At 41.0% G+C, this 25,771-nt stretch overlaps 2 protein-coding genes and 1 long non-coding RNA gene across 3 annotated transcripts; all 3 read left to right on the top strand.

The window, feature by feature from the left end:
* Positions 1-1,390: 1,390 nt before the first annotated feature.
* On the top strand, positions 1,391-5,195 carry sult5a1 (sulfotransferase family 5A, member 1). Its single transcript, XM_068318735.1, has 6 exons — positions 1,391-1,649; positions 1,850-2,061; positions 2,409-2,535; positions 2,631-2,728; positions 2,952-3,132; positions 4,381-5,195. Exons 1-6 carry the CDS (start codon positions 1,469-1,471, stop codon positions 4,491-4,493), a joined length of 912 nt encoding a protein of 303 aa, XP_068174836.1. The 5' UTR covers positions 1,391-1,468; the 3' UTR covers positions 4,494-5,195.
* A 1,185-nt stretch (positions 5,196-6,380) lies between these two features.
* Positions 6,381-10,965, top strand: LOC137592069 (sulfotransferase 2B1-like). The gene is made up of 6 exons (XM_068309997.1): positions 6,381-6,561; positions 6,797-7,008; positions 7,155-7,281; positions 7,380-7,471; positions 9,962-10,142; positions 10,847-10,965. The coding sequence occupies exons 1-6, from the start codon at positions 6,381-6,383 to the stop codon at positions 10,963-10,965; spliced, it is 912 nt and encodes a 303-aa protein (XP_068166098.1).
* A 965-nt stretch (positions 10,966-11,930) lies between these two features.
* On the top strand, positions 11,931-17,946 carry LOC137600475 (uncharacterized). Its single transcript, XR_011036945.1, has 3 exons — positions 11,931-12,167; positions 12,250-12,391; positions 17,383-17,946. It is a non-coding gene; the product is annotated as an uncharacterized lncRNA (long non-coding RNA).
* Positions 17,947-25,771: the final 7,825 nt, after the last annotated feature.

The following is a 25,771-nucleotide window of genomic DNA, read 5'->3' as shown; positions in this document are numbered from 1 at the left end:
ATGAATAATGTCCATATTCTTTGGACAGGAACAGCATTCTGTTTTACACATAGTGTTTTCACCCTGGAAAAATTGTGATACCAAAGTTCTGTTTTTCATGCAGAGTTAGGGCGAAGAACTGTCTGAGTTGTTTTTCTTTTACAGTGTACATTTTCACAGAGTGGTTTTCCTCTGGTGTCACCTAATACCACATGTACGTATTCATATTTATGAATACGTACATGGGATCTTCTCTAAAGGAGATAAAACTTCTACACTAGTTTATGAGTGTTCTTGATCACATTTACAATTGTTTCTTATCTAGGCATTTGTTTGTTCAGACTTAACAAGAAGAGTGTGGAACAATGGTTCTACAGTGTGTGATATTAAATAGTGAACGGCCGTTATGTGAGCCGTTGAAACAAGATGTTCAGCACAATAGCTCCAGGGTCTGGCATGATCTTCCGTACAGCCTTTTTCTCAAATAATGCATCAGCATGACAAAAAATTCATTAACATTACCATCTTATAATCAAGTGGGAAGGAGCTTCCAAGTGAGTTAGAAATTAAATGCTTCTGGCTGCTTTTGACGTCTTCTTATTGCACATCTAAGAGGGCAACAGAAGTAAAAACGCATATCTGCGATGTGACGGAAAAGAAATGATCACACATGCCAGCGAGGGTGTAGAGTTTTGAATTCCTCTAGAGTTTGGACACTTGGAAAGCACTCCATGATTTAAATGTCTAAATCCTGTGTTCACTAATGTCACCAACAACCCACGTACAAATGTACAAGATTTACAAACCCTGCACTGGTAAGGCAATGAAACTGACTGTAAGAACCCCTACCCTCCACGCCAAAGCCTTGATTTTTTTTAAAAAGGTTCTTTTTTTTATCATTTTCAGGCCAGAAAACTAACGTGACCCTTGGACATTATTGATCCACTGTTAAATAACACTCAAGGGTTACAAGGGTTGATCAATAGTGCATTGAGCTAATAGTAAGTTGGCTGATTCAATTACATTTCCTCTAAAACTAGACAATCCTCCAATGTTTACTGTATTTTTTAAAAACGCTGCTTTGTAATGCAGAGCTCTGGTTTAATCAGGTGTTTTGTCGACATGATTGTGCGTATGTCACTGAAAAGAAACCTCTTTCTACAAAAATGTGATATTTTGATCTTTTTGTTCCAAATTTCTTTCATCTAAAACTATTGTTTTGGTTACTCTTTTCCATATATGTGAGGCAGATGTAGAAAAATCTGAAATTTAATTAGATCATTAAAAATATACAGTGCTCTGTTCCTTTAAAGTTTTGATCCTGATCGTCATCCTTTGGTCAGGTTGGCAAGAAACACCCACTGAGTTACGTGTAAGACTTCTATTTGTATTCCATGTTATAGTAGTTAATAGTCAACCTGGATCCCAGAAGAGGACACGATACAGAAACAGATTAGGAAAACTAAATTAAAAAGAGGACGCTAAAACAATGTCAGAGACAGGAGAAATTGTAGGTTTATCAATGCTTGAAAAAGCCAGGATGGACGTCATGGAGACGTATTGTGGTATTATTTTTCCTGGACTTGTTCACACCCAGGAATCCCTGCAACGGGCTGTAACATTTCAGTTTCAGGACACGGATATCATCATAGCCACATACCCAAAGTCAGGTATAAAAGAAAGGACAAACATCAGAATAAATGACACTTCTGGTGTCTTCAAGTATAACATGGAAGATACAGTAAAGTACTCCATTATATTAAATAAGTAATGATGAGACCTGCTGTTATATTTAATAATTTACCATTCAAAAGTAGCGTTTTGTTGAAAGTCAGTGTCATCAATACTTGTTTTTGTCTTTTTTCAACAGGCACCACCTGGACGCAAGAAATTGTGACACTTATAACCAGAAGAGGGGACCCACACTTAAGCGAAACGGTCCCAAACTGGGTTCGGGCTCCATGGCTGGAGCACATTTATCTTGAAGACGCATTGAAGGCCTCTTCTTCCACCCCACGAATCTTAACCACTCACTTCCCTTATCAGCTGCTGAGCTCTGCCCTACAGGGATCAAAAGTCAAGGTGAAATTTACATGTTTGAATTGGTTTGACCACGGATATAATCTGTCTGTAGAGAAACACAAATCAGTCCTGGCCAACATATAGTAGCTGGATATAAGTTTGTTACGTCAAGTAAGACTAAGTTGAGGTGATATAGGCAGTGACACCAATACATATTCAGTCTAGTGGGGAGAAGATCCCTCTCTGGACCTCTTTGTTAAAACTCAAGGAAACTAGATTCAGATGGAAGCTGATTGTTCATGTTATGCATTCACATAAAATCAGAAGCTCTTTTAGTTTTGTTTAGTCCAATGTATCAATAGCATAGAAAACACATTGTGAAATTGTTGATCTGTGTCCCATCACAGGTCATTTATGTGAGCAGAAACCCAAAAGATGTGGCAGTATCCTACTACCATTTCTGCAAAATGGCTGAATTCTTTCCCAGTTTCACCACATTTCAAGAGTTTTTACATCAGTTCCTGGAGGGTAAAGGTGAGTTAATGAGTGATAAATTACTCAACTCTGCATTTAAAAGTATTATCAGAGCAAATGGATAGTTAATTATTTTATAATTTTATTAACACTAGTTCCCTACGGATCCTGGTTTGACCATGTTAAAGACTGGACTAGTCAAACAACAACGATGAACAACCTCTTCACCATTACCTATGAAGAGTTGTGGCAGGTAAAGGAGAATTTATTGACCTCTTTTGTATAAAATGCATCCATGAATGTCTACTTTCTATATATCTTGTACAATCACAAGGACCGTAAGCACATATTTTGTAGGTGTGTCTTCATGGTGCTTCCCTTCAAGACATTGTTCACTTGCAACAGTTAACGCAGACAGATATCCCAATTTATATTCCTGATGGTTTTAATGATCATGACTGTTTATCATCTGTCAGGACCCTCATGATGCCATTAAGAGGATGAGTTCTTTCCTACATTGTCCTCTAGAGGAGAATGAGGTCAACAATTGTGTCAAACACAGTAGCTTCAGAGCCATGAAGGAAAACAAGATGGCGAACTCTACTCTGCTCCCTGAACATGTAATGAACCACAGCAAAGGCTCATTCATGAGAAAAGGTGGGTTCAGTTGGGAACATTGGAAACTGCTTGATGCAAAAGAAGAAATTTGTCTTTCTACTCTGTGGTATTGCTTGAGTACGCTATCGGGCACTTTTCTGGATGGTACCACTTCAATGTAACAGGTCGTCATAGCAACAACTCAGAAAAACGTAGACTCTAGAGACATCATCTTTGACACAACCCAGACAATGGATTCAGCCAGAATATTTCCTATTCTGGAGTCTCCAGAAAAGAAATATCTTTTGGTCCATTAACCTGGTATGGCACATGTAGCATGTGACATCATGCTCATCACATTGCTAAGAGCACATTTGCTGAAGATGGATAGTCGCAACTTCTAGTTAATAGTTAGGCTACTGCCTCTGGAAAAACACTTAACACCCCTATTGTTACCTAAACCCAAACCCACATCACATTGTGTGTTTAGCTGCTAAAGATTACATAAACAAGGTGAGTTCACTTTCTTCACAAATTCTGGTGTCTTGCTGTGATACCTAACCTCAATTGAGCAAATGTTGGGCTTTGCACAATTTTCTTTGCACCATGGAGCACGTCCTGTGTGTCTAGGGAATGTCCACAACAAGAGCATTAACTCTGTTAAGAGCATTAACAGAGTTGTGCATCTTTTTGCCAACTCTCACGTTTGACCCTGGAGAAGCAGGTCGTGTCTTTGAAGAGTTTCTTGGAAAAAACGATTCTCTTGGCATGATCCTCTTCTCTCCAAGTAATGGGACCCAATTTCTTCTTAGTTCAATAGTCAGGAAATGTCCATAATTTGGGCTTCAATATCTTGCCCAAGGCTACCTCATACACAGTAAATGTAGGACCAAGCTATTGACACTGTCACGGAGAGCAGGATTAGGACCCAACTGCTGGACACGGGTGGAAAAGCTTTCATCCATAGTTTAATCAGAAATCAAAAACAAGAGACACAGGGAAAGATACAAAACAAGATGTAGGCAGAGTTTCAAAATGATCTGGCACGGAACCAAACGAGAAACTGGAATAAAAAGCCTCAGGCTCCTCAGCCTCAAGCACAGGAGCTGAGAGGAACAACAGGTGTGGAGATGAGGCTCCGCCCACAAGTTTGGCCTCTCCGAAATGAGATACATGAACAAGAATATAAAAGCTCTTTTAACTACACATGTATATACTGAAATTAATTTCTTAAGTTTTTTCACTATGCTCATATTCTGCCTTTGTTTTAATTTGTGCCTCTCTCACTGCTCCATTCCTATGTTCCAGGTAAGATTGGCGACTGGAAGAACATGTTCACAGAGGAGCAGAATCAATACTTCAAAAGCATCTATGAGTCCAAGATGAATGACTGGTCCTCAGAAATTGTATGGGAAGTTTAACATCTAGAAAAAAACATGAAGAGCAAAGCTAAAATTAGAATTAATGTTGCATCATGTAGATGATGCTAAAATGCAGGTCATAAAGTCTTACTCATTTCAACCTTGAATCATGTCTGGAGAATTGTAGTTGAGGACTGATGGTGACATGTTCAGGGCCCCTCAGAGAATTGAGTATTGTGAAGTGTCTTTCTTTCTTCTTTCATTAATGTGTCTGAGCATGAGGTGATTTTCATGATTGCGTATTTCATGCCTTCACACAATGTCCAGGACTACGTGGAAGATGAATTCATGTGTCCAAACGAAAGTTTTCTGGCTAAAGAATGGACAAATATGATAAGAGTTTCAACTATCATAATAAAACTTGATTATATGAAAGGAAAATGAATCAAGTGAAAGCTTTAATAAACAGCATCGCTGCACTTTTTTTTACAATGTCATTTTAATGCAGATTCCCTAGTCAATTCCATTGTGGATACCCTTCAGCAACTAGAAACAATTATCCAGTTATAGTCCTTTACCCTATTATGTAATATGTAATACGTGCATACTGTGATGTGTAATATTATATAATACAGCACACATTTCAATACAAACCAACGTAAAAGCTTCTTTTTAGTCTGACTTGAGCTTGTTGTGGGGAATTCTCTTAAATAACGATTGTTTTGGTCACTGTTGTCTTTTTGTGCGAATGTAAATGTTGTAATTAAATTACACAGACATCCGATATATCAGCACAGCTGCATTAAACAAGGTACAACTTGTATCAATACTAGAAAAGGACTGTTGAACAGCATGGAGGAAGGAGGGAGCGAAAACCAGACTGACCAGTCCTTGCCATTGGCACACATTAATCTCTTTGCAGTGAGAGTAAATAAATAAGACAAATAAAAGATTAGTACTACTTTATATTCTACAACACATCTTTGTAAAACAAATCCTGATATCAAATGAGATTCTTGAAAACACAGTGTTCTCCTCCTTTAAGCTTTTGTGCCAGAGTCAAGCTTGACAAGAAAGACCCACTGACTTAAACATAAGAGTTTTCACTCCCTATTATTGGTTCATCTGCAACCTGTATAGTTATCATACAGACAGAGTAAGACAACATTGAACAGATCAGGAAAAGAAGTCAAGAGGATGTAGAAACAAAGGCAGAGTTTGTTGAATTTATGCATTCATCAGTGTCATGGAAGATTGGATGTGACTGGATAGTTTATTGTATTTTATTGTATCTAACCTTTATTTATCCAGGTTAGCCTCATTGAGATGAAGAATTTCTTTTTCAAGAGGGACCTGGGCCAAGAAGACAAAGAAAAATTTTCAGACACACATCAGTCCATTACAGATACAGACAAATTACAACATTTTACAGACAAGAGATGTACAGTATAAAATAGACAACAATAAAAACAACAACAACAACAACAACAACAACAACAAATGATTTGTGCTAAAGGCTATGGGGAAAAACAGTTGCATGTTTCAGCATCTGCCCTACCTTTAACTATTGTTTTAAAAGCATTTAAAGAGATGAGCCTCTGTAATTTCTGTTATTAATTATCCTTTACTCCTTCACACCCAGAAATTCTTGCAACGTGTTGTAACATTTCAATTTCAGGGCATCGATGTCATCCCATCCCAGTCAGATATGCAACAAGTACAAACATATCAGGATAAATGGTACCCTAATTGTTAAATAACAAAGAAAATTGGTGACACTGCTGACAGTTCTATTTAAATGTGTAAGAAACACCTCATGACTGACACGTAAGAGCTTAATTTGCATTTTGAATTTTTTGTTGATCTCCAACGTGAATATTCGTCATATGACCAGATCAAGAGAACGATCGACAGATCCAGAAAACAAATTAGGAGGACGCTAAAATAATGGCGGAGGCAAGCAAACCTTTAGGCGTATCGTTGTACGATAGTGCAAGAGTGGATGTCACAGAGATATTTTATGGTATTATGTTTCCTGGACTCCTTCACACCCAGGACTCCTTGCAACGGGCTGTAACATTTCCATTTCAGGACACAGATATCATCATAGCTACGTACCCAAAGTCAGGTATGAAAGAAGTAAAAAAATTATCAGGAGAAAATGCTACCCTAAATCTGAAATAACCAAAGAAAATTGCTGAATGGCACTGCTGATATATGACCCAATTCTATTTATACGTAATGTTCAGCCCGGTTTTTATTTTCTGGTCAAATTATTTTCAAAAGACTTTTATGGTTCTGTTGTGTAAATGAATGCTGTGAATTTAGAGTCACAAATGCTTCTCTTTTTTGTTTACTGACAGGCACCACCTGGATGCAACAAATTGTAACACTTATAACCAGCAGAGGGGACCCAAACTCAACCCAAATGAACCCAAACTGGGTTCGGGCTCCATGGCTGGAACATATTTATCTTGATTTAGCACTGAAGGCCTTTTCTTCCACACCACGAATCTTAACCACTCACCTGCCTTATCAGCTGCTGAGTTCCACTCTACAGGGATCAAAAGCCAAGGTGAAATTGATGTGCAGAGAAACAAAAACCATTCTTGACTAATGTGTAGGTCAATGTTAGTTTAATGTAGAAGATCAGTATTATTATATATGTTAACTGATAAGGTTAGAGATATATAGAAAAATAAACTATGTGTTCTGTCACAGGTAATTTACGTCAGCAGAAACCCTAAAGATGTGACAGTATCATCCTACCATTTTGGTAATGTCGCTACATTCCTTCCCAGCTTCGCCAAATTTCAAGAGTTTTTACATCAATTCCTGGAGGGTAAAGGTGAGTAAAGGAGTGTAAAAAATCTGATGTCAACTCTGCAGATAAAGTGTAATCTGAGAAAGTGACCAATTCACTATCTTTTCATGCAAACTATTTAGTGATGGCAGGATCCTGGTTTGACCATGTTAAAGGCTGGACAAGTCAGACAGCGATCAATCTGATTCACATCACCTATGAAGAGTTGTGGCTGGTAAGAAGAGAGTTACAGTATTTTCCGCACTATAAAGCGCACCTAAAAGCCTAAAATTTCCCATAATCCCATAGTGCACGTTATAATCCGATGCGCCTTATATATGGATTAATATTAATATCAGTATTGGTTAGAAACAAAGATCGCTGAAAAAAAGCCGGCAGTCTGGCCGGCAGTCATGCCGCACTCGGCCACCAGGAGGCACCCTCAAAAGGTATTCAGGCCGTACTACGCCCCTAACAACGGTAGTCAAGGGGCGTCACCGAAGTGCCGCTCTCACTGACCTGCTGTCTGATTGCAGAGCAGTCTGCTCAGAGCACCGGTGCCTGGATACGATAACATAGCAAAACAGTGAATTTTCAATAACTCTATCAATAAAGTTTGAATGATTGACTGATCTCAGTATTTCCCATCTACTGTGGCGCTGGAAATAACCCACTTTAAACTTAATTGGTCTAAAAAATGCTATTGTGCTGTCATCTGGATTCTAGTGACGGTCCATTCTATTAGTCTGTGGAAACACACGGAGAAACTGGCATAAAGGTGAATGAAAGACCCTCAAAGCTGAGCTTCCAGCCTTTTCTGAAATTTCAAGATTAGAGTCACTGCTAGACAAAGGTGCCAACGGGTGTGCTGCAATTGATTTACAAATGTAGTTGATACCTGAAACAACACGTCATTGTGTGTGTGTGTGTGTGTGTGTGTGTGTGTGTGTGTGTGTGTGTGTGTGTGTGTGTGTGTGTGTGTGTGTGTGTGTGTGTGTGTCTGTGTGTTTGTGTGTTTGTGTGTGTGTGTGGTGGTGGGGGCGGTTGTCTGGCAACGACGTGCTGTAAGTTTCACAGCGGTGAGACACCGACGTTAAAGTCCGTTCTAGGAGTAAAACAGCGCCGCATTTGCCAGTAAATTAGCAGCCTGACATTAAAAACTGGTTTAAAGTTGTTTAGGACACACAGCAGCAAATAGCTGCACCTCACCTCCGACTGGACTACCAATTGACTGAAACAAGATTTAATTAATGATTGAAGACGAAAGTCGGAGCTTAAATATCTGCTTCGAACTTCAGATCAGGAAATAATCCACCCTGTTTGAACTGAGTGGTCCACTCGTAATGAATTTAACCAGTTTTTAATGTCAGGTTTTTTAATATGTGTGTTGACTTCTTTCTAAGGCCCCTTCCACACGATGACGGATTTTTTTAAAAACGCAACTTTTTAAAAACGCATCAAAAACGATTTGCGTCCACATAACAGCAGTGTGTTTTCAAAGACGGCTATAAGCATGCCAAACCATGTGGTGGCAGTATTGAGTCAAATTTTATCCAATAATAATCCTCCGTGTTTTGTTGTCACAACGCACGGGCCCATAAATATGAGTCACAGCGGTTTTCGTCGCAGGCAAGACATCAGCGTTTTTAAAAAGCTGCGTTTTCGTTCCGGATATCTGCATTGTCTTGTGGGCGGAAGGCGTAAACGCAACAGAAAAGTGGCATTTTCAAAAAATCCTGAGATGGCAAAGTGATCTAGTGATCAGGTTTCCATGATGATGCTCAGAATGGCCTAATTGACATAACAATAGGGGCCGTTCACAGCTGAGTCAGGCCCCGTCCACACGATGACGGATTTTTTGAAAACACAACTTTTCTGTTGCGTTTACGCCTGCCGTCCACACGACAACACAGATATCCGGAACGAAAACGCAACTTTTTAAAAACGCTGGCCGAGGTGGATTTTTAAAAAACGCTAGGTCTGCGTTGTCGTGTGGACGGCGTATCCGCGACTTTTTAACAATGCTGACGTCTTGCCTGCGACGAAAACCTGTGTGACGTCATATTTATGGACCCGTGTGTTGTGACAACAAAACACGGAGGATTCCTATTGCATAATATTTGAATCAATACTGCCTCCACATGGTTTGGCATGCTTATAGCCGTCTTCGAAAACATGCTGGTGTGTTTACGTGTGGACGGAGATTTTTTTTAAAACGCTGTCGTGTGGACGCGAATCGTTTTTGATGCGTTTTTAGAAAGTTCCGTTTTTAAAAAGTTCCGTTTTTAAAAAAATCTGTCATCGTGTGGACGGGGCCTCAAGGTACTCACAGTCATGAATGCTCTATCTAGTGGACGGATAGCACAAATACTGCCACTAGTTTCTTAAATCTATTTTAATTTTTTTATTATATGCGCCTTATAATCTGGTGCACCTTACATATGAAATAAATTATAAAATAAACAATTCATTAAAGATGCAGAAAATACTGTAATTAATTATTCATTTTACATTCTAAATATCGATTAATATTTTTAGTAAATTACGCTTTATGTTTTTCTACACTCACAAGGACCATTAGCAGTCATTTTTACAGGCATGTCTTTTTTATACCTGACTAAAAGACTTTGCTCACTTGTAACAGTCGTCGTGGTAAGGAAATAGAAATTTTAATTCCTGATGATTTGTCAAGATTTTAATGATGATGACTGTCTTCGTCTGCCAGGACCCTCATAGTTCCATCAAGAGGCTGAGCTCTTTCCTACAATGTCCCCTAGAAGAGGACGAGGTCAACAGTTGTGTCAAACACAGCAGCTTCAGTGTCATGAAGGAAAACAATATGGTGAACTACACCCTGCTCCCCGAATGCATAATGGAACACAGCAAAGGCTCATTCATGAGAAAAGGTGGGGTTCTGTTTGCACAATTGGCACTATTTTCATCACAACACACACCATGGTCCTCTCATGATCTTTTCTTTATAGTCAATCAGTTGCCGCATTCAAAGTGTTAAGTTGATTCGTTTAAACATTTAAACATTTTCCACCTCTCATTCAAGAGGCTTCCTCAGCTTTGAATGGCTGATATGTAATCAAGTGGGAGTCGTGGAGGTTGTTGAGTCCAAAATGAGAAGATTTAATGAACTTTTCGGAGCGAATTGGTTGAAATTGGACCCTCATGATGAAAGTGTACAGGAAACCACCCTCACACAGACTATTATCCACAGTTTGACTCCCAGCACCCTTTGCCTCATGAAGTAAGAGTCATCATGATCCTAGACCAGCCCACAATGTACCCTCACCACCAGATGGGAAGGAGAAGAAACACAAACAGAACACAGTAAAAACATTTACATACCCCAACTGGATAATTGTTCAAGTCACCAGAGGACCTTCACCAGCGGTTCAGAACTAAAGGAACTTCTTGAAAGAGGGGCAACACATCTTCAAGCGTTTCCTACAAGTCATGTTGACTTAATTCAACGCAGAGAAATAACAAATAAATTTAAGATGAATAAAGACAAATGTACTCTTTTGACTGTTCACTTTTTCTACCTTTGCTTGAAAGTCTTTGTTTGTGCCTCACTCCCTTTTCCTCTCCTCTATGTCAGGTAAGACTGAAGATTGGAAAAATATGTTCACAGAGGAGCAGAATGAAAACTTCAAACGCATCTGTGAGTCCAAGATGAAGGATTGGCCCTCAGAATTGTCTGGGAAGTTTAAGATATAGAGGAGATACCAGAAGCAAAGCAAAAACATGTCATCTCTTATACGCCTGAATGATATAAGAGATGGGTTTTCAGCAGAGGTAACAGGTCACCAGATAAAATGTCCCTCAAAATTATCTGAGAAAAACAAATGCGGAGTAGAAATGCCATATTCAAATATGTCCTGCTGTTGTAATACCAATAAATGTTTTGAAACAAGTTATCTGACTGAAATGGAATCTATTTGTGTGGATCATTTTGCACTACAAGAAAATATTGAAGCTCAATAAATTTTGAGTGTTCCTTTCCTTTAAACTTTATGCCAGGCAACGCCCAGATTCTGATATCATCATTGGCAAGTGTGGCAGGAAACACCAACTGACTGATACTTAAGAGTGCCATTTGCATTCTTTCATATTAGTTCATCTGCAAACTGGACTTTTATCATACAGACAGAGCAACAGATAAACACATCAGGAAAGCAAATCAAGACAACTTTAAAAGAATGACATACAAGCGCACTTCCAGATTTATCAATGAATCTAAAAACCAGGGGTAGATGTCATGGAGAAGTTTCGTCACATTATGTTTCTTGGACTCCTTCCCCCTCAGGAGTCTTTGTAGCATTCTGTAATGTTTTACATTTATCAAGATTCACTTTTTCTGTCTTTCCTTAAATGTCATCATTTGTGCCTCATTCCCTGTTTCCTTCTTACTTTTCACATAAAATTGAAGACTAAATGAAGACTAAAGACTAAATGAGTTATGTGACTGAAATAGAATCTTTCTGTATGGAGGATTTTACACAAAAAGAAAATATTTAAGATCCATTTTAAAAAAATCGGGTATCTTGTTCCTTTAAATTTCTTTGCCAAGTGACGTCCAGATTTCGACATCAACAAGTATGGCAGAAAACACCCCTGACTGAAAGGTTCATTTGAAATCTGTTATATTAGTTCAGCTACAAAACAGACTTTCATCATATGGACAGAGTAACAGATAGATCAACACATCAGGAAAGCCTATCAAGACGACATAAAAAGAATGGCAGATACAAGCACAATACAAGATTCATCAATGACAGAAAAAGTCAAGGCAGACGTCATGGAGACGTTTCATGGTTTTACGTTTCCTGGACTCCTTGACGCCCAGGAATCCTTGGAACGTGCTGAAACATTTCAGTTTCAGGACATGGATATCATTATAGCCACATACCCAAAATCAGGTATGAAACACGTACGCACAAGATGACACACACAATATCTTAAAGTGTCACGAGTAACAATGAGTTTTTTTTCATTCAACAGGCACCACATGGATGTTCTTGTACACTATGCATCTCTGTGAACATCTCAGTGCGTCTGGTTTTGTACCCTCTTGTATACTTTACCGTTTATCATGGATTATAAAGTAAGAGCTAGTGGTAGTGGCATTGGCAAACAACACAAGGCAAGTGATGATAGTGATAGTGGCGACAATCTTTCCGATGACAACTCTGTCTTTCGCTGACAATAATTCCTCTAATTCCTCTACCTCCCTTGCATGCCTACAGGCCCCCTTGTGTATGTGTGTGTGTGCTACAGGGGCCTGTACACACTAATATATATTTGCATGTGTTTGAATCATTAGCTAGAGTGTGCATTCTTAGTTTCCCTTTGGGGATCAAAACAGTATATTAAATTAAATTAAAAATTAAAAACGAACTGGCGATGAATGGTGGGAAGCTGGTCCTCGTGAAGGTCTGGAAATCAGAAAATGGACGACAGGTGTGCTGCTCTGCTGCCAGGAGTAGCCATGCCCAGGTAGGTGGGACCCAGGTGTGACAGCGAAGAGGAGAGAGAGAGAAGGAGCTACTGCAAATCCTGGGGCTTAAATCAGTACATTATTTCAAGTTTGAAGCTGATATGGATTGTTCAAAAGTTGATATATAACATTCCGCTTCAAAGCAGTGATGTATTGTAATTGTCAGTGTTTGTCACATCTGTCCGTCCATCCGTCCGTTTGTTTGTTTGTTTGTTCATTTGTCCACTAAATATCTTCGCAACCATTGCAGGTAGAAAGTGAAACAAAAAGCACATTACGTGGGCAGCAAAGGGGATGAAAATGAGATGATGACCTCAACCTTGAGAAAAGTAGGTCAAGGTCAAATTTTAACTTTTGTGTATTCAGAAATCGGATGAGATAGAAAGACGAGGGAGAAAGCCAGTTTAAGACCATAAATCAAATCTAGTGTTTTAATCTATGACAGTAGGTCAGAGCACTAGCTTTAATCTTTGATCTATGATCTTTTTTTCTTAGTCATGATCAACTTTATTGTCAAATTTCCCATACTGTATATGCACAACACACAGCAGAAATGAAATTACAGTCCTCTAAGACCCACAGGCAGTAAAAAAAACATGAAAGAACCGCTCTAGTAGGGGTGAGAGGATGGCACTGCGTGTGCACGCACCGCCATCCTCTTCTTCTTCTTTTCCTTTCAGCTTTTCCCTTCAGGGGTCGCCACAGCGTATCAATTGCCTCCATCTAGCCTTATCCTCTGCATCCTCTTCTCTCACACCAACTACCTTAATGTCCTCTTTCACTACATCCACAAACCTCCTCTTTGGTCTTCCTCTAGACCTCCTGCCTGGCAGTTCAAAACTCAGCATCCTTCTACCAATATATTCACTATCTCTCCTCTGGACATGTCCAAACCATCTCAGTCTGGCCTCTCTGACTTTATCTCCAAAACCTCTAACATGTGCTGTCCCTCTGATGTACTCATTCCTGATCCTATCCTTCCTGGTCACTCCCAGAGAGAACCTCAGCATCTTCATCTCTGCTACCTCCAGCTCTGTCTCCTGTCTTTTCCTCAGTGACACTGTCTCTAGACCAAACAACATCGCTGGTCTCACCACAGTTTTGTACACCTTTCCTTTCATTTTAGCTGAAACTCTTCTATCACACATCACACCTGACACTTTCCTCCACCCGTTCCATCTTGCCTGTACACGCTTCTTCACCTCTTTTCTACACTCTCCATTGCTCTGGACTGTTGACCCTAAGTACTTAAAATCCTCCACCTTCTTGATCTCTTCTCCCTGTAACCTCGCTCTTCCACTTGGGTCCCTCTCATTCACACACATGTACTCTGTCTTACTGCGGCTAACCTTCATTCCTCTCCTTTCTAGGACAAACCTCCACCTCTCTAGCTTCTCGTTCACCTCTTCCCTGCTCTCACTACAGATCACAATGTCATCTGCAAACATCATAGTCCATGGAGATTCCTGTCTAACCTCGTCTATCAGCCTGTCCATCACCATAGCGAACAAGAAGGGGCTCAGAGCTGATCCCTGATGCAGTCCCACCTCCACCTTGAACTCCTCTGTCACACCTACAGCACACCTCACCACTGTCTTACAGTCCTCATACATGTCCTGCACCGCTCTAACATACTTCTCTGCCACTCCAGACTTCCTCATACAATACCACAGTTCCTCTCTGGGCACCCTGTCATAAGCTTTCTCCAGATCTACAAAAACACAATGCAGCTCCATTTGGTGTTCTCTGTACTTTTCTATCAACATCCTCAAAGCAAATACTACATCTGTAGTACTCTTTTTTGGCATGAAACCATACTGCTGCTCACAAATGCTCACTTCTGCCCTTAGTCTAGCTTCCACTACTCTTCCCCATAACTTCATTGTATGGCTCATCAGCTTTATTCTCTGTAGTTGCCACAACTCTGTCTCCCTTGTTCTTAAAAATGGGCACCAGTACACTTCTCCTCCATTCCTTAGGCATCTTCTCACTATCCAAGATCCTGTTGAACAACCCAGTCAGAAACTCTACTGCCACCTCTCCTAGACACTTCCAAACCTCTACAGGTATACAATCAGGACCGACTGCCTTTCCACTCTTCATCCTCTTCAGTGCCCTCCTCACTTCATCCTGACTAATCTTTGCTACTTCCTGGTCCACAACAGTCACCTCTTCTAGTCTTTGTTCTCTCTCATTTTCTACGTTCATCAACTCTTCAAAGTACTCTTTCCCATCTTCCCATCACACTACTGGCACCTGTCAATAGACTTCCATCCCTATCCTTAATCACCCTAACCTGCTGCACGTCCTTCCCATCTCTATCTGTCTTGCCAACCCGTATAGATCAGTCTCTCCCTCCTTACTGTCCAACCTAGCATACAAGTCATCATAAGCTTCTTGTTTGGCCTTTGCTACCTCTACCTTCACCTTACGCTGCATCTCCCTGTACTCCTGTCTACTCTCCTCAGTCCTCTCAGTGTCCCACTTCTTTTTAACTAAACCTCTTTCTCTGTATACACTCCTGTACCTCCTAATTCCACCACCAAGTCTCCTTATCTACTTTCCTTCCTTCGACAACAACAGTAATGCAATTTCCACCGGTGCTCTGTAGGTCAACAGCGCCGATGGCGGTCATTGTTAACCCAGGCCTCGACCGATCCGGAATGGAAATCATAGGTTTGATTCGCGTCTTTGATTTGGCAAAAGTTTTACGCCGGATGCCCTTCCTGACGCAACCCTCTGTATTTATCTGGGCTTGGGACCATCCTATCCTATCCCAAATACAGTAGGTTTGTCATGGTGAAACCCAACAGAACTCTCCAGAGCAAGCATAAGCGACAGTGGATTAAAAACTCCCTCATTGAGGAAGAAACTCTGGGCGGGACCCACACTCTGGAGGGCGGACAGAACAACCTTAGAATTGGGAGTCAAATCAATGTTTCTGATCACAAAAGTTAGAGAACTCTTCACAGAACAAGTTTTTTATGAACTCAGTACATGAACTACAGTAATGAATACAATGCAGGCAATAGGAAATTATGAACTACAAAATATGCATGAATAAGAATTGTCATACCCAACACAACTTTCTAATATTTTTCTTCATATTTTTAATTTTCAGAGCGAGACAGAAAGAGAAATTGAGAGAGCGAGCATGTGTGTGTATGTGTGCGTGTGCACATGTTATGTAACAGTTAAAATATCTATACTGGTGCTGTCAGGTGATTAAAAAAATTAATGTAATTAATTACAGGATTTGTAATTAAATAATCTAATTAATGGCATTTTAATCTCATACCTGATAAAGGCCCCCAAGTAAAGAATTTGAATTCTAGGACAATACAAAATTGTAGTGCATGACTAATCAATAGAATACACCAAGAAGAGAAGATTTGAAATCTACATTTTTATTGGTTACGTGTGCTTTATAAATCACATCAGCAAACTAATTAGGTCAGGTGCATTTCCCAAAAAGGCAATACAAATACAGTTAAATAAAATAAATAAAATTCAGAAATAAAATAAGTGTAGCCAGAGGCTGTTTCCCTCCTCGTCACTATTTGGCACTGTGCCAGCTTTTACGCACAGCTGTGGCGCACTAATCAGGGTGTGGTGCTATGCGCACCGTTATATTCAGGTGCGTGTGGTCGCGCCCACTCTCTCTCCCGCTCCTCATGCGCTCCCGTGGTGGCTGTGGCTCGACGTGGCCGCAATTTGTTTGGCGTGGCATCGGCAGCTCCGTTCATCAGACAGCTTCCCATTTGGCGTGGCGTGAACCCGTTGTGTGGCCGCCATCTATGTACACAATCTTCTCGCCCAGTGTGGCTGGCTGTCGGGGGCCAAGGGGGAGGGGCTGACCTGTTTGGAGCCCTGCTGTGTGCATTTGTCTACCTGCCCGCTCTGGCTGTGTACTCCAGGCGTGTTTTGGGACACGCATCCTCCGGTTGCCTGGGGTGTGCTGTGCTTGCGGCGCTCCGACCATTAAGGACACCACAGACCACTACTCCTTGGGCCACGCTGCTATCCTGTCTCTCTCTCTCTCTCTTAGTCCTGGCCCTTTTATACTGGCTCTCTTAGTCCTGGCCCTTTCATACAGGTTTTCTCTTATACCGGCTCTTAATCAAATTGTTCGAAGTATAGTACATTTAATTTTGGATTATTTGGTTCTTTGAGTTTCCTTTTTTTTGTTCCTCTCCATTTGGTTCTTTATTTTGGTTCTGTTCTTATTTGGTTAATTCATTCTTAGTTTAATTGTTATTTCGTATTTTGTTGCCATGTTCTGCTAATTTTGTTTCATTTCAGTCAGTGAGCAGAGAGCGGACTGAGTTTTAGTCGGCGGCTTCTCGCCCTGATTTCAAGGTGTGGTTGGTTCACAGGCGGCTTTAGGGCCTGCATGGTCGCCCACGCCCAGTGAACACCACTTTACATTTTAAGTCTGTTTCTTTATCTCTGTGACCATTCAACATTCAGTTTATTATACTTTGATTGTATTGTGATATTTTTCTACACTGTTACATTTTCGTCATCTACCATTAGTTTATTGAATTTGTTTATTTAAATCATGTAAATCATTATTTAGTCCACACCAGTTTGTGCTGTTCTTGGGCATGTATTAATTGTTTCTTCTTTTCTGTTAGGTGCTGTGGGCTGACAGCGGCAGTTTTGTCCTTGGTGGTGGCGCGTTCTTCACGATCCCCTTTTTTTTGTGGTTTGAGTGTGTGCAGTGTCACTGGGTGATTCGTTTGATTTTGCTTGTCCCTGCCGCTTGGTAAGCCCGGAGCCGCAGCCCTCCTTATTTACTTTCGACCCGAGTGCTCATTTTATAGTACTGCATAACTGGTGTGTGCCACGTCTTGTATTAATTATTTTAATTCTTTTGTTAATAAAAATTTGTTGTTGTCGACACCTTAAGTCTGGTATTCCTCACCACCCCATACACCGCTCCCGCCACATAAGGCGGAGTCTCAAATAGGCACAATCAAACTATACTAATCAATCAATACTAATACTGACTCAATACAGCAATTCAAAATGAATAGTATAACATGCCTCTGTGACAACTCTGTGTCCTTGATATGTTTTGCATTTAAATGATACGTTAGGCTGGAGCTGCTTCGGTGATATGAAAATTCTTTTACAAAAGGTACAAATCACAGCATTTTTGTTGATAGTCCCGTCTTTGTTCTTTTTAGAAATAAACTTTCCACCCAAAGGTCTGAGTGGGCTTGCCTCGCTCTCCTGTGTCGCGTCCATCTCTGGTGTCAGTCAGTCTGCTTTCGACTAGTGGCGCAGGTAGGAAGTGACATCACTGCAGCCTACGGGTCCCTCAATGGGCCAAATTTAAAATGTTTGCGCTTTGACTTGCCGCTCACGATTATATGCGTTAATTTTTATAGTGCGTTAATTTGCAGCATAATTAATTAATCTAATTATCGCGTTAAATTGACAGCCCTAATCTATACAGTATATGAATTATTAATTTGAACTGAAGTGAGAAAGTGTTAAATTAAGAGCAAGCAGGCAAAAAACCCCCCCAAAAAAAACAATTGGAGTGGAGGCAGTGACCGATGCAACACGAGCAGTTTTCAGCTTTGTCTGGTAAAAACACACCGCGTACGTGCAACAAAACAAACAAATTCACCAAGTAACCTTAAGGATTCAAGACACTCATTGAAAAGTTATATATATATTTATATTATCATTATAAAAAAAAAATTCCTGATGTCTGGCATCATCTCTGGTGTTAGGACACCTTAAAATCTGTGCTGCAGCAACTCCACTGTCGGGTTACTCAGCAGGGTCACGTGGGGTCATGTGTCATCAACCACACCCGTTGCTTCATCAGTCAGGGCAACTATTACAGCACAATACAATCAATGCAGCGATACATCTGATAAAATCATGGTTACCTGTAAGGTGAATGGATGTTCCAGCACCACAGGAGTTAGACAAAAAGAAGGTATTTTGAAGAATCTTTCTTCAAAATACTTTCTGAAAAGATTAGAGAGCAATGGAAAGCAAGGATAAACAGGGGCAAAATGATCAAAGATCCAAGAATCTGCCAAGAGCACTTCACCCCGGATGATTTTGAAAGAGATTTGAAGGTAAGATCATTTTCGGACAACCCGTAGTGTTCTGAATTCGGTTAATTCAGAATACTCAGTTAATATTCTGAATTCCCAAGGTTTAGTGGATACTTAATTCATGTCTGGAGCTACTGGAGGTTTTGTATAATTGTTTTTATGACCAGATTATCATGTGATTACAGGACTCGCGAAAAGTAAACAATATCAAAAGTGATAGACAGGTCAATTGATTAGGATTGTTTCCCCCGGGGCGTGCTACTAATTTACAACAATTACCTCAGATTCTGGGGGGTTATCTCCTTGATCGGTATCATATAGGGGCTTCTATAGTTTGCAGTGATAATGCAGTTACAGGGTACTTACAGGGGATAATTACAACCCCAGATGGGTTCACAAGGAACTCCTCTTCCGAATCTGATGATGATGATATGATTTGAGATGAGTTCTTAATAAATAAGTGTGATAATGGTGGCTTGTTATGGTGTCGCTTGCCGTATATTTATATAATGGCATTGATATAGATTCACCCAGATGTCTATGATTGCCTCACTTCCACTGTAAGTGAGGGCATCGTGACTTATGATATATTTTGTTTAGCCAAGGTCTGCATTGATCATAAAAAAATAATAATTCCACCAAAACTTTTGTTTTAATTATGTACTTAAAATAATTTTCCTATTCCTTAACATAGACCGAAATGGAGGCAAGTTTAAGAAAACCTAAGGATAGCAATGTGAGCTACAGCGAAGCTGCGCACAAAGAGTTAATGTCTGTGTGTTATATTGTGTGTAAATGTGAATGTCTGTGTGTGTGCAAGAGTGGGGCAGAGTGTCTCTGTAGGGAGGGGCGGGCACTGTGTGTGACTGGCCAATCACAGAGCGTGAAGACAGTTAAGAGGATTTTCCATCAGCACGAGGACAAGTATTGACAAGTTTCACTCGTATCATGCTCGTACTTATCAAAAAGGCTTTATCAGTGCCGGATACTCATCTGACATAAGTAACTGCTTACCATACACTACTCTGCATTCAAACAAACATGTGAATAACGGGTAACACTTAACGGTTAATATCTTAACTCTTAATCTCAGAGTTCCCATCGACCAAACCCTATGACTGCCTGCACTATTTAAGCAGTAATTAATGCTTTACTGTTTAATATATACTCACTGCACATCAGGTGGTTGCTGAGTAAAATACTAATCTCCTGGTACTTCCCAAGATGGTTTCAGAGGACACATTAGTATGTTCCTTCTCTGCATCAACAGGTGAAACATACTACTAGCTCTCAGTAGAACCTTGCACATGGCAGCAATGCTATAGTCAACAAGTAAAAGATCTTAAGATAGAATGTCCCTCAAAATAATTTTAAAAAACAATGCAGCTGGAGCAGAAATGCCATATTCAAATTTGTCCTGATGCTATAATACCAATAAATGTTTTAAAAATAAGTTATCTGTTTGAAATGGAATTAATTTGTGCGGAGGATTTTTCACAACCAGAAAATATTTAAGATCAAGAAAAAATTTAATGTTTCTTTCCTTTAAACTTTGTGCCAGACAACACCCAAATTTTGATATCTTATTTGGCAAGTTTGGTAGGACACACCCACTGACTGACACGTAAGAGTCCCATTTGCATTCTATGATATGATTTCAACTGTAACCTGGACTTTCATCATACAGACAGAGCAACAGATAGATAAACTCATCAGGAAAGCAAATCAAGATGACGCAAAAAAAAATGGGAGATACAAGCGCACTTCTAGATATAATGACAGATAAAGCCAGGATAGATGTCTTGGAGACGTTTCATGGTTTTACATTTTCTGGACTACTTCACACCCAGGAATCCTTGCAACGTGCTGTAACATTTCAATTTCAGGACACGGATATCATCATAGCTACGTACCCAAAATCAGGTATTAAACAAGTACACACTTATCAAGCGAGATGTCTTAAAGTGTCACTAACGAAAAAAGTGCGTTGAGTAACAATGATTGACTTTTTTTATTCAACAGGGACCACGTGGATGCAACAAATTGTGACCCTTATAACCAGCAAAGGGGACCCAAACTTAACCAAAATGGTCCCAAACTGGGTTCGGGCTCCATGGCTGGAAAAGCATTATCTTGATTTGGCACTGAAGGCCTTTTCCTCTACTCCACGAATCTTTACCACTCACCTGCCTTATCAGCTGCTGAGCTCCGCCTTGAAGGGATCGAAAGCCAAGGTCAAATTTTAGTGGCTTCACTTCAGAATTCTTCTGTGTAGAGAAACACAAACCACTCTTGCTAATATGTTGGTCAATGTTAGCTAATTGTAGAAAATCAGTATCATTATATATGTCAACTGATAAGCGTAAAAAAGGCATATATAAACTAACTATGTGCCACGGTTTGGTGTGGCTGTGCTGGTGTGTGACAGGAGGAGAGGCCAAACTTGTGGGAGGAGCCTCGGCTCCACACCTGTGTTGCCTGTCTGGAGTTTAAGGTTTCTGATTAAATCAAGGACAAAAGCTTTTCCGCCCATGTCCTGCATTTGGGTCAATACCCCGGCCGTCGTGACACTATGTTTGAGGCAAATTAAATGCAGCTCTACGGGGGCACAAGCCAGTGTCCACTGTAGGCCGGTTCCAAGCCTGGATACATACAAAGTGTTATGGCATTAAAGGCATCCTGCATAAAACTTTGCCAAACAAATATGAACATTCATTTAAAGAATTTCATGCTGGATCAGACATTCAGCTGCTGTGGGTCAAAGATGAAGGAGACTTGGATAGGGAATTCTCAGACAGAAAGACAAGAGGAAATGAAAGTCCTAAGCTCTAAAAATGGCAACTTTGAATGTAGCAACTATTACGGAAAGAACTAGGGAGTTGATTGACAATGATGATCAGGAAAAAAATAGATTTACTGTGTGTGCAGGAGAACAGGTGGAAAGGCAGTAAGTGTAGATGCTTAAGAACAGGCAAAGTAATTTGCTGTGGTGTTGATGGTAAAATTTAAAAAAGAGGTAGCTAAAAGTGTCTTTGAGGTGAACAGAGTGTCAGATTGTGTGATAAGGGTGAAACTTGCCCCACAGGAAGGTTGTGAACTGGAGGACAAAGATAAATTCCAGACAAAGGTATAAGAAGTTAGTTGGAGTATTCAAACTAAATTCTAGACAGAGGTATAAGAAGTTAGTTGGAGTATTCCAGTGACAAAGAAACTTGTGCTTAGTGTAGATTTTAATGTACATGTTGGGGAAGGAAATAGAGGTGATGAAGAAGTGAAGAGTGAATTTGGCATTGGGGAAAGGAAGCTGGAGGGGCAGATGGTGATAGACTTAGAAAAAAGGATTGACAAGGATAGGAACCTTCTCCCAGTGGAGGGGAGAACATTTGGTGACCTACAATAGCGGAGATAGAAGCACGCAGGTGGATTACGTTTTATGCAGACATCACTGGAGGTCCCTGACTGTAAGGTAGTGGTAGTGGATAGTGCAGCTAGACAGCATGGGATTGTGGTGTTTAAGGTGAAACTGGTGGTGGAGAAGAAGATTAAGAAGACGAAGGCAGAGCAGAGAATCATGTGGTGGAAGTCAGGAAAGGAAGAGTGTCATGCCACTTTTAGACAAGAGGTGAGACAGGATTTTGGTGGACAGGAGAGGCTCCCAGAAGATTGGACCATTACAGCCAAGGTGATTAGAGAAACAGGCAGGATGAGGAGACTTGGTTCACCCCTCATTTGCCCATCGGCTGTGGACCTGCTCCTCTACTCCCAGCACTATCACTCCTCATCTATCCATCAGCGCGGTTATGTTTCCTTTCTTGCTCCGTGCAATCATACAGTCATCCATACAGCTGTAATTACATCCCGCAAAGCGGTGATGTATTTAATTATCAGTGTTCAGGTGTTCATCCGTCCGTCCATTTGTCCACCCGATATCTTCACAACCATTGCAGACAGAAAGATGAAAGAAAAAGCATATTACTCGGGCGCAAAGGTGATGAAAATGAAATGATGACCTTGACCTTGAGAAAACTAGGTCAAGCTCAAATTTCAACTTTTATATTCATCGCGGATTTTTGGAAGGCAGTCACATGATACTGTACGCCCATTCTAGAGGCTCACAGCATCCGGAAGTGCGCTATGTTCTGTGAATCTCTGACTTCTGTAAGACACAAAAGTGCTTCAAACAGTCGATAAGAGTGTGGGAAAAGGTAATACAGATGGAAGGTGGTTTAATATCAGTATGGGGAGGGTTAATAAATGTTTACATTTCCGGAAATAATAAGATACATTTTTTGCCTATTTTGAGGCGGCAGTGGCTCAGCGGTAGAGCAATCGTCTTGAAGACAGAATCACCCAGCCATTGGGGGTTTGAATCACACTCCCGCCAGAACATCCATCGGAGTGTGAGCTGACGGTGGGAGGTGTCGGCTCACCCCCTAGCCACTGCCGAGGTGCCCTTGAGCGAGGTGCCCTTGAGCGAGGTGCCCTTGAGCAAGGCGCCGTCCCCCCTACAAGATGCTCATTGGGGCGCAACCCTCGTGCGCAACCCATCACTCCGCCTCCCTTGTACCTCTGTATGTCCTCTCATTCTATTAAATGCATGCCTACAGGCCCCTAGTGTGTGCTGTGTTCAGGGGCCTGTAACCTGTAACCCCATGTGTAATTAACACATATATGTACATGTGAGTGTGAAGTGTAAAAAGAATTTCCCCGAGAGGGACAAATAAAGTACTGGTTATTATTATTATTATTATTATTATTATTATTATTATTATTATTATTATTATTATTATTATTATTATTATTATTATTATTGCCGCTCTCTCGGCAATTGCGTGTGGTTCCTGTAACGCCTAAATCGCGAGGAACGACAGCACACTGTATACCTTTTTAGGTACACATCTCTGAAACCTGATGAGATATAATCACAAAACAAAACAACATTTTCAGGAAGCCAGAAGTGAGGGTAAAATGTTAAATTCAGGGGTATCGTGGGATGTTGCAGTCTCTGACTGCCTTGTTGTGGTTCGAATTAACCAACTACATGATGGGGAACATGTATTGGAAGACAGCAACCTAGGAGTCAGTGAATGCATCCTGACTTTCCCGTCCCCACTTCAGCGCCTGCATCAAATCGCCTAACTATAAAGACACTGACTCTATCTGGCCTATCTGCTATTCTCTCTCTATTTCTCTCTTTCTCTTACACTATCCTTATATTCATTGTATTTCTTTTCCACCCAACCGGTCAAGGCGGATGACCACCCAAAAGAGTCTGGGTCCTGCCCGGAGTTTCTTCCTCTGCCACTGTTGCTTAGGCTTGCTCTGGAGTGTTAGTTGGGTTTTTCTGTCTGTTTAAGTGCTTTGAAATGTCTGTTGCCATGATTAAGCACTTTATAAATAAAACGTGATTGATTGATTGACTTGGTGGTGGAACCTTAAAGTACAGAAAACATACAAAGAAAGAGGCTATTGAAGAATAGGTGGGACACTGAAAAAACTGAGGAAAGGTGAAAAAAATATATTGAGATGCGACTTAGAGCCAAAATGGAGGTGACAAAGACCAAACAAGAGACATATGACATGTGTGACAGGTTGGGCATTTCGGAAGGAGAGAAAGAGCTCTACAGGTTGGCCAGACAGAGGAATCCAGAAGGGAAGGACGTGCAGCAGGTTAGGGTGATTTACGCTGGAGAATGAAATGTGTTAACTGGTGCCAGCAGTGTACTGGGAAGTTGGAAGGAATACTTTAAGGAGTTGATGAATGAGGGAAATGAGAAATCACAAGTCTGGTGGACCAGGAAGAAGTAGTGATTGGCAAGGGTGAAGTTAAAAGACACTAAGGAGAATGAAGAATCAAAGTCAAAAAGTCAAAGTCACCTTTATTGTCAAATGTACCATATATGCACGACATACAGCACAGATGAAATTGCAGTCCTCTCTGACCCACGGTAAACAGGCAGTACAACACAGGCAGTACAACACAGGCAAGACAACACAGGCAGGACAACACAGGCAGGACAACACAGGCAGGACAACACAGGCAGGACAACACAGGCAGGACAACACAGGCAGGACAACACAAGCAGTACAACAGGCAGTACAACACAGACAGTACAGCACGAAGTATTAGACGAAACACAGGGGATGGTAAACATCTCTATACACTCCTTAATCCCGTAGGGGAAGTGACGTGTGCGTAGTCCCTGAGTTGATGGGGGGAGAGAGAGATAAGTAGTCAGGTGCTGGGGAGAGGGCAGGGCAGTGTGATGGTAGAGTTCAAGGCTATGGCAGGGGGCAGAGCAGGGAGGGAGTTGAGCCTCCTGACCGCCTAGTGAAAGAAACAGTCCTTGAGCCTGCTGGTTCTGGCCCGCAGTCTCCTACCTGATGGCAACAGGCTGAAAAGGCTGTGAGAGGGATCACCTGAAATGCTGATGGCTTTGCGGGTGAGGCGGGTGTTGTAAATGTCTATGAGGGAAGGGAGAGAGACACCAGTGATCTTTTCAGCTGCTTTCACGATGCACTGCAGGGTCTTACGGCAAGAAACGGTGCAGGCGCCGTACCACATGGTGATGCAGCTGGTTAAGATGCTCTCAATGGTGCCTCTGTAGAAGGTGAGCATGATTGGGAGTTGGGCTCTCGCTCTCCTCAGTTTGTGGAGGCAATGCGGTGTTGCGGTCCCAGGACAGGTCCTCGGAGATGTGCACACCCAGGAACTTGGTGCTGTTGACCTTTTCCACTGCAGCACCATTGGTGGTTAGTGCAGCATGCTGAGTGTGTGTTCTCCTGAAGTCCACAACAATCTCCTTTGTCTTCTCCACATTCAGATGGAGATTGTTGTCCTTGTACCACATAGCCAGGCGGCTCACCTCATTTCTGTAGGCTGTCTCATCAATGTTTTTGATGAGACCCACTACAGTTGTGTCGTCTGCAAACTTGATGAAGA

Source organism: Antennarius striatus, chromosome 1 (genome assembly GCF_040054535.1).
Source record: "Antennarius striatus isolate MH-2024 chromosome 1, ASM4005453v1, whole genome shotgun sequence".
In the NCBI taxonomy this organism is placed as follows: Eukaryota; Metazoa; Chordata; class Actinopteri; order Lophiiformes; family Antennariidae; genus Antennarius; species Antennarius striatus.
The sequence above is the reverse complement of the archived record's forward strand: the minus strand, read 5'-3'. Positions and strand labels throughout refer to the sequence as shown.

Coding starts and splice junctions, on each gene's coding strand:
- sult5a1 (XM_068318735.1), top strand. CDS start 1,469: ATGTCAGAGACAGGAGAAATTGTAGGTTTATCAATGCTTGAAAAAGCC. Junction 1,650..1,849: donor AGCCACATACCCAAAGTCAG/GTATAAAAGAAA, acceptor TTTTTTCAACAG/GCACCACCTGGACGCAAGAA. Junction 2,729..2,951: donor CCTATGAAGAGTTGTGGCAG/GTAAAGGAGAAT, acceptor ATCATCTGTCAG/GACCCTCATGATGCCATTAA.
- LOC137592069 (XM_068309997.1), top strand. CDS start 6,381: ATGGCGGAGGCAAGCAAACCTTTAGGCGTATCGTTGTACGATAGTGCA. Junction 7,282..7,379: donor TCAATTCCTGGAGGGTAAAG/GTGAGTAAAGGA, acceptor CAAACTATTTAG/TGATGGCAGGATCCTGGTTT. Junction 10,143..10,846: donor AGGCTCATTCATGAGAAAAG/GTGGGGTTCTGT, acceptor CCTCTATGTCAG/GTAAGACTGAAGATTGGAAA.